Here is a 14,944-nt window from a genome sequence, read left to right as displayed (position 1 = left end):
TAAGTTTAATAATGGCTCCTGCTTCATGGAGGATGCATGTGTATATGTGTGTGTGTGTCTGTGTGTGTGTGTGTGTGTGTGTCTGTGTGTGTGTGTGTGTGTGTGTGTGTCTGTGTGTGTGTGTCTGTGTGTGTCTGTGTGTGTGTGTCTGTGTGTGTGTCTGTGTATATGTGTATATGTGTGTGTGTGTCTGTGTGTGTGTGTGTGTCTGTGTGTGTGTGTGTCTGTGTGTGTGTGTGTCTGTGTGTGTGTCTCTGTGTGTGTCTGTGTGTGTGTGTGTGTGTGTGTGTGTGTGTGTGTCTGTGTGTGTGTGTGTGTCTGTGTGTGTGTGTGTCTGTGTGTGTCTGTGTGTGTGTGTCTGTGTATATGTGTATGTGTATATGTGTGTGTGTGTGTCTGTGTGTGTGTGTCTGTGTGTCTGTGTGTGTCTGTGTGTGTGTGTGTCTGTGTGTGTGTGTGTCTGTGTGTGTGTGTGTGTCTGTGTGTGTGTGTGTCTGTGTGTGTGTGTCTGTGTGTGTGTGTGTCTGTGTGTGTGTGTCTGTGTGTGTGTGTGTGTGTCTGTGTGTGTGTGTGTGTGTGTGTGTGTGTGTGTGTGTGTGTGTGTGTGTGTGTGTGTGTGTGTGTGTGTGTGTGTGTGTGTGTGTGTGTCTGTGTGTGTGTGTGTGTGTCTGTGTATATGTGTATGTGTATATGTGTGTGTGTGTGTGTGTGTGTGTGTCTGTGTGTGTCTGTGTGTGTGTGTGAAACTTCCATTTTAAAAAATATGAGTAAGTGACAGAAAGAAGCAAATAATTATTAGTAGGTTTGGCACTGTGGCCTGGTGCCCTGCTAAGAGGACTACGGTTTTGCTGCCGTTGTGTATAGACCATTGGCCCAGTGTCAGCACAGAGAGCAATGCAGCAACTGCCATAGTGTTACCACAGAAAAGATTAGCTGTGTTGATTGGCCCACAGGGCACCCTGTAGTCTGTAGCCACACTTTGAGAATAAGTATCCTGTGGACTGCCTCAGTCAGAGTCCTGCTGCTGTGAAGAGACACCATCTACCACAGCAACTTTTGCATGAGAAAAAAGCATTTAACTGGGTCTGGCTTCTGGTTTCAGAGGTTTAGTCCATTATCATCCTAGTGGGAAGCATGGTGCACATAGGCAGCCATGGTGGCACATAGGCAGCCATGGTGTCACACAGGCAGCCATGGTGGCACACAGGCAGCCATGGTGTACACAGGCAGCCATGGTGCACACAGGCAGCCATGGTGGCACACAGGCAGCCATGGTGGCACACAGGCAGCCATGGTGTACACAGGCAGCCATGGTGCACACAGGCAGCCATTGTGCGAGAGAGGTAGCTGAGAGTTCTATTCCACAGGCAGCAGAAAGAGAGAGACCCTGGGCCTGGCATCAGCTTTTGAGACCTCAGAGCTCACCACCAGTGCACACCACCTAGTCCTTTCAAATAGTGCCACTCCCTGGTGACCGAGTATTTAAATCTACCAGCCTATGGGGCTGGTGTGTCGTGGATGTGCCCTGGGCTAACGCCTTGGCTTTACAGAAGAGAACATAAAAGAATGGGGCAGTGGTCACCTGTATCCCAGGGTTACTTATTCTTAACCCTTTCTGTGTTTCCTCTGTGCTGAGGTACCCCCTTTCCCCATTATTTCGGAATAAATTACAAATATCGTCACATTTCAACAGACCTTCCTTTATTTCTGATGACCACAGTCCTGTTCACACCCATGATGGGGCGCGGGTGCAGTGCTGTGAGTGGGCTGTCCAGTGCTGACCTTCCCATCTGGCCCGTATGTGTTCTTTTTGACCCATAATTATGACTCAGTAGCTTTGCTATTTCGCTACACACTTGTCCTTGTCACACGATTTTAGAAACATATTTATTTATTTTTCTATCACCCTTTACTTTACTTTTGAGACAGGCTCTTCCACTGACCTTGGGCTTGCTGATTTACCTAGCTTAGCTGGCCGGCAGGCTCTCAGGCTGCCTGTGTCCTCTTGCCCAGAGTTGAGATTTGAAGTCATGCTGCTGAGCTCAGCTTCATGTGGTCCCTGGGGAGTTAGGAGATTTTTGGTTTCAGATGAAATGATGCATAGGGAATGTTGTCGTCAAGAAAGCTGGTTTTATTTGTTGCATAGGAACTGAGGATAAGTAACATATTTAGCATCATGTCTCATCCTCAGCATGGCTGCATGTGTGTCATCCTCAGCACGGCTGCATGTATGTCATCACAGCCCGGCTGCATGTATGTCATCACAGCCCGGCTGCATGTGTGTCATCACAGCCCGGCTGCATGTGTGTCATCACAGCACGGCTGCGTGTGTGTCACCACAGCCCAGCTGCATGTGTGTCATCACAGCATGGCTGCATGTGTGTCATCCTCAGCACGGCTGCATGTATGTCATCACAGCCCGGCTGCATGTATGTCATCACAGCCCGGCTGCATGTGTGTCATCACAGCACGGCTGCATGTATGTCATCACAGCCCGGCTGCATGTGTGTCATCACAGCACGGCTGCATGTGTGTCATCCTCAGCACGGCTGCGTGTGTGTCATCCTCAGCATGGCTGCATGTATGTCATCACAGCCCGGCTGCATGTGTGTCATCACAGCACGGCTGCGTGTGTGTCACCACAGCCCAGCTGCATGTGTGTCATCACAGTCTGCCTGCATGTGTGTCATCCTCAGCATGGCTGCATGTATGTCATCACAGCCCGGCTGCATGTGGGTCATCACAGCCCGCTGCGTGTGTGTCATCACAGCCCGGCTGCGTGTGTGTCATCACAGCCCGGCTGCGTGTGGGTCATCACAGCCCGGCTGCGTGTGTGTCATCCTCAGCACGGCTGCGTGTGTGTCATCACAGCCCGGCTGCATGTGGGTCATCACAGCCCGGCTGCATGTGGATCATCACAGCACGGCTGCATGTGTGTCATCCTCAGCATGGCTGCATGTGTGTCATCACAGCCCGGCTGCATGTGGGTCATCACAGCACGGCTGCGTGTGTGTCATCCTCAGCACGGCTGCATGTGTGTCACCACAGCCCAGCTGCATGTGGGTCATCACAGTCTGCCTGCATGAGTGTCATCACAGCACAGCTGCATGTGTGTCACCACAGCCCAGCTGTATGTGTGTCACCACAGCCCGGGTGCATGTGTGTCATCACAGAATGGCTGCATGTGGGTTACCTTCAGCATGGCTGCATGTGTGTCATCATAGCCTGGCTGCATGTGGGTCACCCTCAGCATGGCTGCATGTGGGACAGTTTTATACAAGATAGAAGAAGCTGGTTCCTTCTGCATGTTTGGAAGTCTGGATGTGACCTGGGATGGACGTGTCACAGTGCCCAGAAGTCACAGCTCCTAGTTTGTCTTCTCTGCCTTCCACATTATTATCCTTCCTGGCAGGAGAGGAGCAGGGAGAGGGTGTGTGCAGCCCCTGTCAGTGAGGTTTCAGGGAAGCCTTCTGTTGACAGTTGGTCAGACCTACGTCCAGGCTGGCAGGGAAGGAGGCAGTCTTGGCTGGCACATGTTGGGGGAAAGTCCTATGGAAGAAAATAAAAAGCTGGGCGTTGTGGCTTTTAGTCTTAGCACTCTGGAGGCAGAGGCAGGCAGATCTTTTTTTAGTGCAAAGCTAGGTTGGTCTACATAGTGAGTTGTAGGCCAGCAAGGGCCTAGATAAAACATTTTATTTGCGTAGCAGCTGGTGACTTGTTCACTATGTGCCTCACCTTGTCCAGGATGCTGGATAGCCAGGAGTGCAAGAGTTGGATTTGAAGTATGTCTAGCTCCATCCCCTCTTCCCCACAGCACAACTTTGTCATAAGCAGGAGACAAGAGCGAGGGGTTTTAGTGTCTGTGGTCCCTAGGAAGGCCTTCTGTCTGTCTTAGTGTTTTGTTTATACTTTGTAGAATCGGTCAGGTGCTTTCAGGCTGGGAGGATGCTGCTCTCTTGGTTTGCTATTTTAAAATGTTGCAAGGCAGCCAGTGTGATGCAGGCCCGTGACAGATGTCAACTGTGTTCAAATGAGAGAGCTGTATAGAATTAATTGCATTGGGAAAAAAAATCTCTTAGCAGCACTCAAATTGTACCTATCATTAGCGTTTGTGTGGAGCCACGTTCTCATCCTCTTGAGGGGTGGAGCACGCCTGTGCTGGGCACTTCTTCTCTCATGAGCATCACGGGCCACCAGCAGCAGCACATACAGAATTTAGCATAAAAGCTTTCTGCTTCAAGCTGAGGTTTTTGACCCTATTGCTGTACAGATGCTTTCACAATTCCATCTCTAAACAAGAAAGTAGTGAAGGGAAAATTACACGAGTAATTATAGTATTATATTACCAGAAGGGGGCATTGAATTCTTTAAAGTTTTCTTTCCTCTTTAGTTTCCAGTCGGCATGTTCTTACATAGTGAGTCTCTTACATGGGCAGGACCAGGGTTTGGAGATGCTCTATTCATCAGGTGACACTGCTGCTTCATCTCATAGAAGCATTGTGCGGCTTTGATGTGACAAGCACTGCAGATGGGCAGTGTGGCTACAGTGGCTTTGCTCCCTGGACCTAAGCTATCACAAAACTGAGTTCTGTCATTCTGTCCCTAAGCGCTGACTCTGATTGAATTCTAGGGCGATTTGACAAGACTGTTATTGAAGAGCGACGGCAGTGTGCTGAAGACCTGCTGCAGTTCTCTGCCAACATCCCCGCCCTGTACAACAGCAGGCAGCTGGAGGACTTCTTCAAGGTGTGCAGTCTGTCTGGAAAGTCTGTATCGTCAAGTGCCCTCCCCTTTGCATGTAGAGGACCGAGGAAGCTCGGCACTTTTGAGTTTGTTTCTTACTCAGAAGTGGAAGTCCCAGCTGCATCATCCGGTGTCTGGCAGAGCTTCTGTGTTTGGTGTGGAAGTGCTAGGTTTCCATTCATGGACTTTGAAGCCTCTCTTCTATTGCTGTTTTCTAATTTCATTTTTTCTTCATCTTTGTCATCTTCACCTTTGCTGTCCTTGCCTTCCTCTGTGTCTGTGTCATATTCTCTTTCCCTCTCTTCATCCTCATTGTCTTGTTCTCAATTTTTTTCCTGCTGAGGCGGGATCTTACTCTGAACCTTAGGTGCCTGGATCCTCTGTAGCCTCCCGTGTGCCATGTAGCTTACAGGTGTGCAAAGGCTTGCCCGCAGAGGATACTATCCTTTTGTCAGCTGACAGTTTGTGATGAGTTCACACAGTGAGTCTTTCAGGTGGAGAGGAATGAGTGCCTGCATTTCTCTGGGATTTGATATCTTGATTGTAGGGTTGGCATAAAAAACTGCTGATAGAAGGAAGATGGACATTAAAGAGCAAAGGAGTTGGCATTTCAGTGATGCCATCGCATCAGGATTATGCCTTTTTGTCTGTGATTGGAGTGTTCCTGCAGAGCACCCTGACTGCCCACTCTGGTGACTGCCCTCTCATGTAAACAAAAGGAAGCAATAGCTTTGAGGCCTGGATTTGTAAGTGTGGATACATGAGTAAAGTGGTGATCTCACGGAGATTCTGTTTTAGCTAATTAATTTTGGAACAGGCTTCTACACTGTAGCCCAAACTCACTTCGACTTCCAGCAGTTCATCTGACTTAGCCTCCTAAGTGCTACATTTGTAGGTATGAGCACCACGCCCTTCTTAGGTTTAAAAAAAGATATATATGTTCTCAGCAGTAGAGTGCTTGCTGTTCTTGCCGAGGGCCTGGGTTTGGTTCTTAACACTCATCTTAGGTGGTACACAACTGCCTGTAACTCCAGATCCAGGGGATCTTACACTCTCTTCTGACTGTAGTCACTGCACACCTGTGCTGTGCCTGTGCCACATACATTCAGGCACACAAATCCGTATATAAGATAGAATAAAAATGTCTCTTTACTAAAGAGACCTTAAATTGCTTTATGGTGTGCACAGGTGGCTTTCTCATGTAAATACTTCTCAGATCACCTGGGATGCTCTTGATATCAGTTTGATAAAATTCAGTGGCTTTCTGAGGAGCCCCAACTAGCTAAAATGATCAGGCCCTAAGGATACCAAGAGAGATGAGTAGCTGCTGGGTCTGTTTCTGTTTTTGTTTTTGTTCTGGTTGTGTGGTCTCTTAGATTCTGTGGCAGATCATAAACAGCATGCTTCCACATTGTGTCAGGGCATAATGGGACACACCTTTGGTCCCAGCATGCAGGAAGCAGAGGCACTGCCACTGAGTTTCAAGCCAGCAGCGTAGGTTTGCAGAGAGGTGGGTGGAAGTCATTTACTCTGTGCATCCCCTGGTCCACGCTCTGAGCGTGGCTGTGGTACATCTTTACAACCGAGCCACGGCAGATGTACTTTACTGATGTTTTGTGAAGGGTTGAATCTGCAGTAATCACAGCAGCCCTTGTGAGTGCTTGGTTGAGAAGAATGTTTATTACTGATTTTTTTGTGTTCTTATTGACAAGAAAACATAATTGCTCTGCCCTTTTCAGGGTGGGATAATTAACGATGGCTCTGAGTTAATTGGTCCTGCTGAAGCGTACCCAGATTCCTTGGCTGACACCTTTCTTGAGAGTGGAACCGAAGGTAAGAGACTGCTTTTCTTGTGTCTCAAAGGTTTCCCTCGCGCAAGATGTGAGTCACATTACACTGTAGCACAGCTGAGGACAAGCAGTGGAAGGGCCTTCCTTTGTCTAAGGTCCTTGCTCTGGCTCTACACATTGGCACTGAGCCGGCTCGGTGACGCTTTGTGTTGAACTGGCAGCTTTGCTCTTTGGCTCACCTGGCAGTTCATGGCAGCTTAACTCTAATGCAACAACAAGGTAGGCACTTTGCACACAGACAGTGGGCCTCAACATGGGAGTGCCTGCCGGAGTACACCCAGCAGCACCTGACCCCTAGCCCATTTCAAGACCAGCTTTATTTATTTATTTTTTAATTTATTATGTATACAGTGCACGGCAGATCACGTTAGAGAGGTTGAAGCCCGTCACACGGAAATGGAAGAGCATGGCAGTGCTGCTGTGTTTGATGTGTTTCCCACTCATGCTGTAGTTTTAATCTCTAGTGTGATCTCGGCTTTGTTGTTACAAAGCTGTACTGAACTTACATGCAGACTTTAGTACAAGCTTCCAGCATTGGGATTTCCTAAGAATTGTTGTTTTAGGGATGTGGGACAGGGTAGCTCTTTATGAATGAAACAGGCCGACTTTCCTGAGATAGCCTATGTCTGTTGTCAGAGGTCACTCACAGAGTAGCAGCACACTTTGATCTGACATCAGAGTTGACACTGGGGGAACTTGGAGTCTCCTTGGTACTCAGTTTGTGGGGTGCACCCAGTACTCAGGCACCTGCAGCCACCCTGTCCCACACAGGCACACACACAGACACAGATACAAGAAGTAGACACGTACACCCTCTCTCTTTTTCTTTTGGCATCACCTTCTCTCTCTCTCTCTCTTTTTTTGCCTTTTTGAGACAGGGTTTCTCTGTGTAGCCTTGGCTGTCCTAGACTCCCTTTGTAGACCAGGCTGGCCTCGAACTCACAGAGATCTGTTTGCTTCTGACTCCCAGAGTGGGAGCTGGGATTACAGGTGTGTGCCACCATGCTTATTTACAAGAATAACTGGGAAGGTGTATAGTTATCTAAGTTTGATTAAAAAGCCCTCCTCTATAAGGCTGGGCTAAGACCTCTGTGGATAAAGTGCTTGCCACTCATGCATGAGGATCTGAGTTCAGATCTGGAGAGCCCACGTTAGCTGTGTGACTGTACTCCTGTCCCGTCCCACCATTCCTGTGCTAAGGAGCTCGCAGGCCAGCTAGCTCGGTGTGTGGGGTGGTGCAAACAAGGTGGAAGCTGAGGGCTGACACTCAGGGTTGTCCTCTGACCACAGGCATGCCATGTCACCTGTGTCCATGCTCACACACACAAACATGCACTTAGGTACATGAAAGTACATGGAGGATTAAAAAAAAACCCTTTGTTTTGTATTTTTTCTTTGTGTTGTTTTTATTTAGTGAATTAAAGGTTTGTGCTTTGAGGCAGAGTCATTTTAAATATGAATATCCTTCAGTTGTTTTTAAATTAATAATTAAGTTAAAGGCTGCAGTGTGGAGTGTGGTAAATAAAAACAACCTAGGCAGTCCAGCTAAAAGCCGGTCAGATTTGCAGTAGGATTGTTATTCTACAAATATCCACAAGGTGGTGCCGTGGGAACTCAAATCTAAGGGCTAGGCTCCTCCTCCTCTTCCTCCTCCTCCTCCTCTTCCTCTTCCTACCCCCTGTCCCCCTGTGTTTAATGGAATGAGTGTACCTGTCCTTCAGCTTGAAGGAGTTACACGTTTTGTTCTTAAGTGCTTACTTAGTTATTCACTTCCCCTGACTAATTAAAATTTCTTCAGTGGTAAATCTTAAATAGGGAATTTTTCTCAAGATGAGCACATTTGAACCAGGGCTGATGTTGCACATCTGTATTACCAGCACTTGGGAGATGGAGGCAGGAGAATTAGGAATTGAACGCCAAGCTCAGCTATATAGTGAGTTTAAGGCTAGCCTTAACTCTTAACTTCAGAGTTCCCTTCTCAAAAAAGCAAACCAATGAAAACCCAACAAATAAACAAAAAAAGCAGCACACATGTGACTGTGCCAGTGTGTGCATGTTGCCCACAGAAGAGAAGGCACAAAGAGTGAGCATTGACTCTTGAGACTCCAGGGCTGTTGCAGGGAACACTGGATACTTGGGACTCAGTGGCAGGGTAGGCCAAATAAAAAGTTCATGATTTCTTATGGTCACTTGGGTTTTGGATTAGAAGGGACATCAGATGCTACCCAGATGCTTTCCTTTTCCATTAACCTGTGGAGTTTGGCAGTGGTCAAGCTGTGTGTCCGCCAGGTATCTGATAACTCCCTGAGCTCTGGCTTGCTGTGAAGGGATGAGCACAGGTTTGGTGTAGAAAGCTCAGGGTGGTCTGGAAAGATGGCTCAGCATCTGCAGAGGTCAGTTCCCAGAATCCTTCTTGGAAGGCCTCACAGCCTATTGTAACTCCAGCTCTAGGGGATTCCATGCCTTACTCTGGCCTCGGAGGGACCTGCACAGACAATAGCATGTCCACTTACACACACATGTGCATACGTGTGTGTGTGCGCGCGCGCGTGCGTGCGTGTAAGGTAACAGAGTTGAAACCTGGAACCCACAGAACAAGATGGGCAGTGGAACAACAGTGTGTCTGCTGGGCTGCACTGACATCCTCAGCTCTTCTCTGTGTGTCTGCTGGGCTGCACTGACATCCTCAGCTCTTCACCGTGTGTCTGCTGGGCTGCACTGACATCTTCAGCTCTTCATCGTGTGTGTGCTGGGCTGCACTGACATCTTCAGCTCTTCATCGTGTGTGTGCTGGGCTGCACTGACATCCTCAGCTCTTCACCGTGTGTCTGCTGGGCTGCACTGACATCCTCAGCTCTTCTCTGTGTGTCTGCTGGGCTGCACTGACATCCTCAGCTCTTCACCGTGTGTCTGCTGGGCTGCACTGACATGCTCAGCTCTTCTCTGTGTGTCTGCTGGGCTGCACTGACATCTTCAGCTCTTCATCGTGTGTGTGCTGGGCTGCACTGACATCTTCAGCTCTTCACCGTGTGTCTGCTGGGCTGCACTGACATCCTCAGCTCTTCTCTGTGTGTCTGCTGGGCTGCACTGACATCCTCAGCTCTTCTCTGTGTGTCTGCTGGGCTGCACTGACATCCTCAGCTCTTCACCGTGTGTCTGCTGGGCTGCACTGACATCTTCAGCTCTTCTCTGTGTGTCTGCTGGGCTGCACTGACATCCTCAGCTCTTCTCTGTGTGTCTGCTGGGCTGCACTGACATCCTCAGCTCTTCACCGTGTGTCTGCTGGGCTGCACTGACATCCTCAGCTCTTCTCTGTGTGTCTGCTGGGCTGCACTGACATCTTCAGCTCTTCATCGTGTGTGTGCTGGGCTGCACTGACATCCTCAGCTCTTCACCATGTGTCTGCTGGGCTGCACTGACATCCTCAGCTCTTCACCGTGTGTCTGCTGGGCTGCACTGACATCCTCAGCTCTTCACCGTGTGTCTGCTGGGCTGCACTGACATCCTCAGCTCTTCACTGTGTGTCTGCTGGGCTGCACTGACATCCTCAGCTCTTCACCGTGTGTCTGCTGGGCTGCACCGACATCCTCAGCTCTTCTCTGTATGTCTGCTGGGCTGCACTGGCATCCTCAGCTCTTCACCGTGTGTCTGCTGGGCTGCACTGGCATCAGCACAGGCTTTCGAAGCCCGCTCTGGTCCTAGGCAGAGTCTCTGGGACTCTGGGACTCTCGTTTGTCAAGGGTGAAGCACAGGCATGTTATTAGCTAGCAACTGCCAAGAGCTGGTTCTTCTCGGCCGGTAGCTGTTGCCAGCTGATACTGAGTCATTGAGCACCAGACTGTGACTAGCACACAACTCCACACTTAGGGATTTTTCTCTAGGCATATTTACAAGGACCCACCTTTTTCTTTCTTTTAAGACATGTATTCTTTTCTGGACGTGGTGGCACACAACTTTAATCTCAGCACTTGGGAAGCAGAGGCAGGTGGATCTCGGTGGGTTCCAGGCCAGCCTGGTCTACAAAGAGAGTTTCACGACAGCCAGGGCTACACAGAGAAACCCTGTCTTGAAAAACCAAAAACCAAAACCAAACCAAAACATAAAAAGTATTCTTTGGCAATTTCATATATGCATACCATGTATCCCACCCCCTCTCATCCTTTCTTACTCTTTCTAGACCCCTTTTCTCTTCTCCCTCATAGGTGCCACCCCCCCTCCACCAGCTGAGCTTAGTTAGGGCTGCTACTGCGTGGGGGCGTGGGGCTGTTAACTGAAGCGTAGATGTCTTTCCATGGCTACACTACTGAGGACAGATGACTGCTCTCCTAGCAGCCACTAACTGCCATATGCTCCACAAGCAGGGATGGGGCCGCGGGAGCCCCTCCTCCACAAAGGGCTTCTTTCTTGATGGAGTCGTGTCAGATTCCATCTGATCTGCGTGTCATCCGCCTCCGGGTCATCTTGGTGCTAGGTGCTTTTTTTGTGCATGAAGCAGGAGTGATCGCTCCTGGGACAAGTAGAAGCTTCCTTTGGTTGACTATGGCAATGTTTGAACCGCAGCGTTGAGTGGAAGTGATGAGCTAATAGTAATGAGGCCACGTGTTACTATGTAGTCACCCCTGAGAGGCCACCTGTTGTCAAAGGAGACCAGTCTCTTTGTGCAGATGGTCTTCAAATGCGGGGTTCTGATGGCTCGTAGTATAAAGCTTCTGTGTGTGGCAGCTCAACCTTTCCCCCAGGCCTGTCTTTCAGAGATGGTGTCCTAGGCAGATCCCGCTGTACTGCCTGACTCTGAGCAGTTCAAAGCCCAGAGGTGAGGGCAGGTAGGTGGACTGGGATGCTAAATAAACCCCTTGTGTCTGTAGCTGCTTTTTAACAAGTCACCTGGGGCCCTCTAATAGCACGGAAACTGGAATCTCTGTGATCCATACCCAGAGGCAGGAGACTCTCATGGAACCTTTGACTTTCCCTTGTATCACTTGCAAAAGAGGTGTAGGGTTGAGTGGTGGTGTTGGTGGCAGTGCGCCTGCTGCTCTGGGGATGTCCTAAAAGGGTCCCTGTGAAGTGGGTGGACTTCGACAGATACTGTTGAATCCGGTACCCGTGGCTGTCCCGCCCTACCCACTGCTCTTCCTCCTTAGTGAGACACAGCCTGTGGTGTGTCGGAGCTCCCTGTGTTGTCTTACTCACTCCCTGTCTGGCTTGTAGGCTCCACCACACGTGATGTTCAGACGTAGTTTTATATGAGTCGTAGGACCATATCGAGTTGCTAAGCAAAAACTACGCCTGACAGATGTCCTCAAGCGTAAGATGAGGAAAGAGGGCATTGACTGTTTACATGCCTTGTCTCTCTTTACATCTGCCTGTGTGCACACGTATACACTTGTGTTTTTATGCATCATAGCTATATACATTTATGTGTGTGCACATATACACTGGTGTGTGTATGTGTGTATATATATATATAAAATGTCTATATAGTCACCTATATGTCTGCACATTTACATGTGTATTTCTGTATCTGTATATACAGATACATGTGTGCACCTATACACACACACACATAAACAAGAATGAAGTCTGGGGTTTTGGCTCAGTGGTTGAGAACTTACCTACTATGTATGAGCTCCTAGTTTTGATCTCCTGAATGATGGGGGGCATGGATGGAACTTGAGGTTCATTATTTAGTGGTGAAAGATCTTCTAAAGTATGTCAGCAGCTTGCAGTCACTGTGACAAAGTGTGCCAAAGACTAGCAGCTTACAAGACGGAAAGGTTTCAGGGCTGTGTGAGGCAGAGAGGCCTGATGGGGAAGGCTGGGGGGAGGGGGTCTGCCTGGCCTGTGTGAGGCTCATTCAATCCCCAGCCCTGGGCTAAAAAAAACTTCTCTTTTTAAGCAACTTGTTGGAGAGTACTTCCTTGAGAAAGGAGTTGAGAGATCGCGTCAATAAGGAAAGAGGGAAACAGTATCCATGGAAGCTGGTGAGCCCTTGACCTGGGAGCTGTGACGGGGTCAGGCTCCTCAGGCATGTCAATGTGCAGTTTCCACAGGACTGAGGCAAGGAAGGTGTGGGTCTCCCCGTCCACAGCTCTGCCTGGGTAGCCATTCTGCCTCATGTCTGAGGTAAGAATCCCTTGGCTGTGCTGCTGGGCAGTCCATTCAGGGTTATGTTCTGAGTGATGGCTTTATTTTCACTCTCAAGCAAACCTGCATTCCAGTGATTGCAGCATCTCCTTTGGAGTCTTCAGATGCTGGCCTGAGTGCCTTCCCACGCAAAGCCGTGCCTTGCAGAGAGCAGGCTGTCAGAGCTCACACATCTCTTCAACCCTCTTCTGGTTTTTAAGTCAGTTGTGCCGTTCACTTGTTTGCAGTCCATGGTTGCACATGTCATGAATGACAGCACTAACACTCTTCTGTGACTGGGTCTTCAGTGGCTCGGCAGCGTCTTGTCCTGCAGGGCTCACTGTGGCGTTCTGTTGTGGGAGTTTACCCTCCACATATTTCCAGGACATCCTCTTAGCACAGGTGTCTGGTTGTTTTGCTAGAAATTACTTAATCTTTGGGTCAAAGAAAAAAGTGGTATTTGGGCTTTCAAGATTGTCCCCAAAGCTAAGAAGTCTTTTTGTTTCCCTTTATTAGTTTTGGTTGAGTGAAAGTTTCCTAGCCTGCTGCTTCTGGACAGTTTCAGTCTAAACTGTTGATCGTAGTTTTTCAACTTGAAGCAAAGGACAAGACCTTGATGATGAGGTCTGTCAGTCATCTGTGCTGTAAGTGCCAGTGGGTGGGCATTTGCGGGAGTGTACGCGTGTGCATGTGATGTGGGGATCAGTGGACAACCTCCTCATGTACCATCTACCTTGCTTTTTGAGGCAGGGTCTCTCACTGGTCCGGAGCTTGCCGGTCGGCCAGAGTCCCATGCCCCCACCTTCTTCACCTCCTCAGTGTGGACCAGCCACACTGGGGTCACACTCAGGTCGAATGTCAAGTGCTTTACTGACTAGGCAGTCTCCCCAGTGTGTTCTTTGACAGATTTGTTTGTTTGTATGTTTGAGATAGGGTCTCTTGTAGCCTCGGCTAGCCTCAAACTCATTCTGTAGCAGTGGATGGCCTTGACCTTTTGAACATTCTGCTTCCATTTCCTGAGTGTTGACCTTAGCAGCTGTGTCCCACCAGGGCTGTTTGTGTAACACTGGGAATCAGACCGTGAGCTCCATGCATGGTAGGCAAGCGCTCTACCAGCTGCAGTGCACCTGCCAACTGAGCTCCATGCATGGTAGGCAAGCGCTCTACCAGCTGCAGTGCACCTGCCAACTGAGCTCCATGCATGGTAGGCAAGCGCTCTACCAGCTGCAGTGCACCTGCCAACTGAGCTCTGTCCATGGTCCCGTCCATGACTTCTGTTGCTCATGCTTATGCTGATCTGATTTTGGTTACTTTTGCTAATAAAATACAGTTGTAAAACCAGGAGGAAGTAAAACTGTGGTCTTAGATTTTTGAGGTCAAAAGCCAAGAAACAGCATATGTAAATCACCTCTTGGGAAAGTAAAATCAGGCATAGCATGAAACAGTTCTAGTGAGGAGGCTGTGAGCCACGAGGTGGAGGACGTGGAGGTTGTAGTGAGGAGGCTGTGAGCCACGAGGTGGAGGACGTGGAGGTTCTAATGAGGAGGCTGTGAGCCATGAGGTGGAGGGCGTGGAGGTTGTAGTGAGGAGGCTGCCTGGCAGATGGAGCACTGCTTAAGTTGAAAAGGCACTGGAGAACGCCCAAAAGCTCCATGACACAGCTCTTTCCTTCTTTAATTATCTGGGTATGTAGAATTTTCCTCAAGCTAAATTGTTTATTAGTTTCAATCCAGTAGTTAGATAATGGCACCATTAAAACTAATAAGTTTGCATTCATGCACATAAACTAATTTAAAATTACTTTAAAAATGTTTATTAGTTTTTAGAATAGTGGGCGAATAACTTTTAGATGTTGTAGAAAGATTTTGCCTGTGAAATGCTATATGCCAGACACCGTGTGGCTGGAAATGCTTGGCTGCAATGCCAAGACCTGACCTGGCGTTCCCCAGAGTTCAGTGACATCACCTGAACCTACGGGTTTAATGAAACCTGTTCCTTTTGGGGAATAGGGTAGTCTTTATAGGGATCCTAACAATTTGAAAGAAAGGAAAAACGAACAAAAGAACACAAGGCTGTATTGACAAAAGTGCCAACTCTTGTGTAAAGCTGATTGAGCGTGGCGCTTAGCTGTTGGCCACATGTTCTTAGTTTTGCTCTTACTTGATAGGCGGTGAGCAACAGGAGGCTCCCACAGGCTGGCAAGTTATACTTGATGAGCCACACTTGCC

At 48.8% G+C, this 14,944-nt stretch overlaps 1 protein-coding gene across 1 annotated transcript in view; it reads left to right on the top strand.

Annotated features, from left to right (window-relative positions):
* Window positions 1-14,944, top strand: part of Rps6kc1 (ribosomal protein S6 kinase C1) — a 114,195-nt gene that overhangs the window by 22,846 nt on the left and 76,405 nt on the right. Inside the window, exons 4-5 of the mRNA XM_051148378.1 lie at window positions 4,631-4,746; window positions 6,483-6,576. Coding sequence (XP_051004335.1) covers window positions 4,631-4,746; window positions 6,483-6,576 — 210 coding nt within the window. The remainder of the gene's footprint in view (window positions 1-4,630; window positions 4,747-6,482; window positions 6,577-14,944) is intronic.

The sequence above is a fragment of the Acomys russatus genome, chromosome 6 (assembly GCF_903995435.1).
Source record: "Acomys russatus chromosome 6, mAcoRus1.1, whole genome shotgun sequence".
Classification (NCBI taxonomy): Eukaryota; Metazoa; Chordata; class Mammalia; order Rodentia; family Muridae; genus Acomys; species Acomys russatus.
This window is presented reverse-complemented; position numbering and strand designations above follow the sequence as displayed.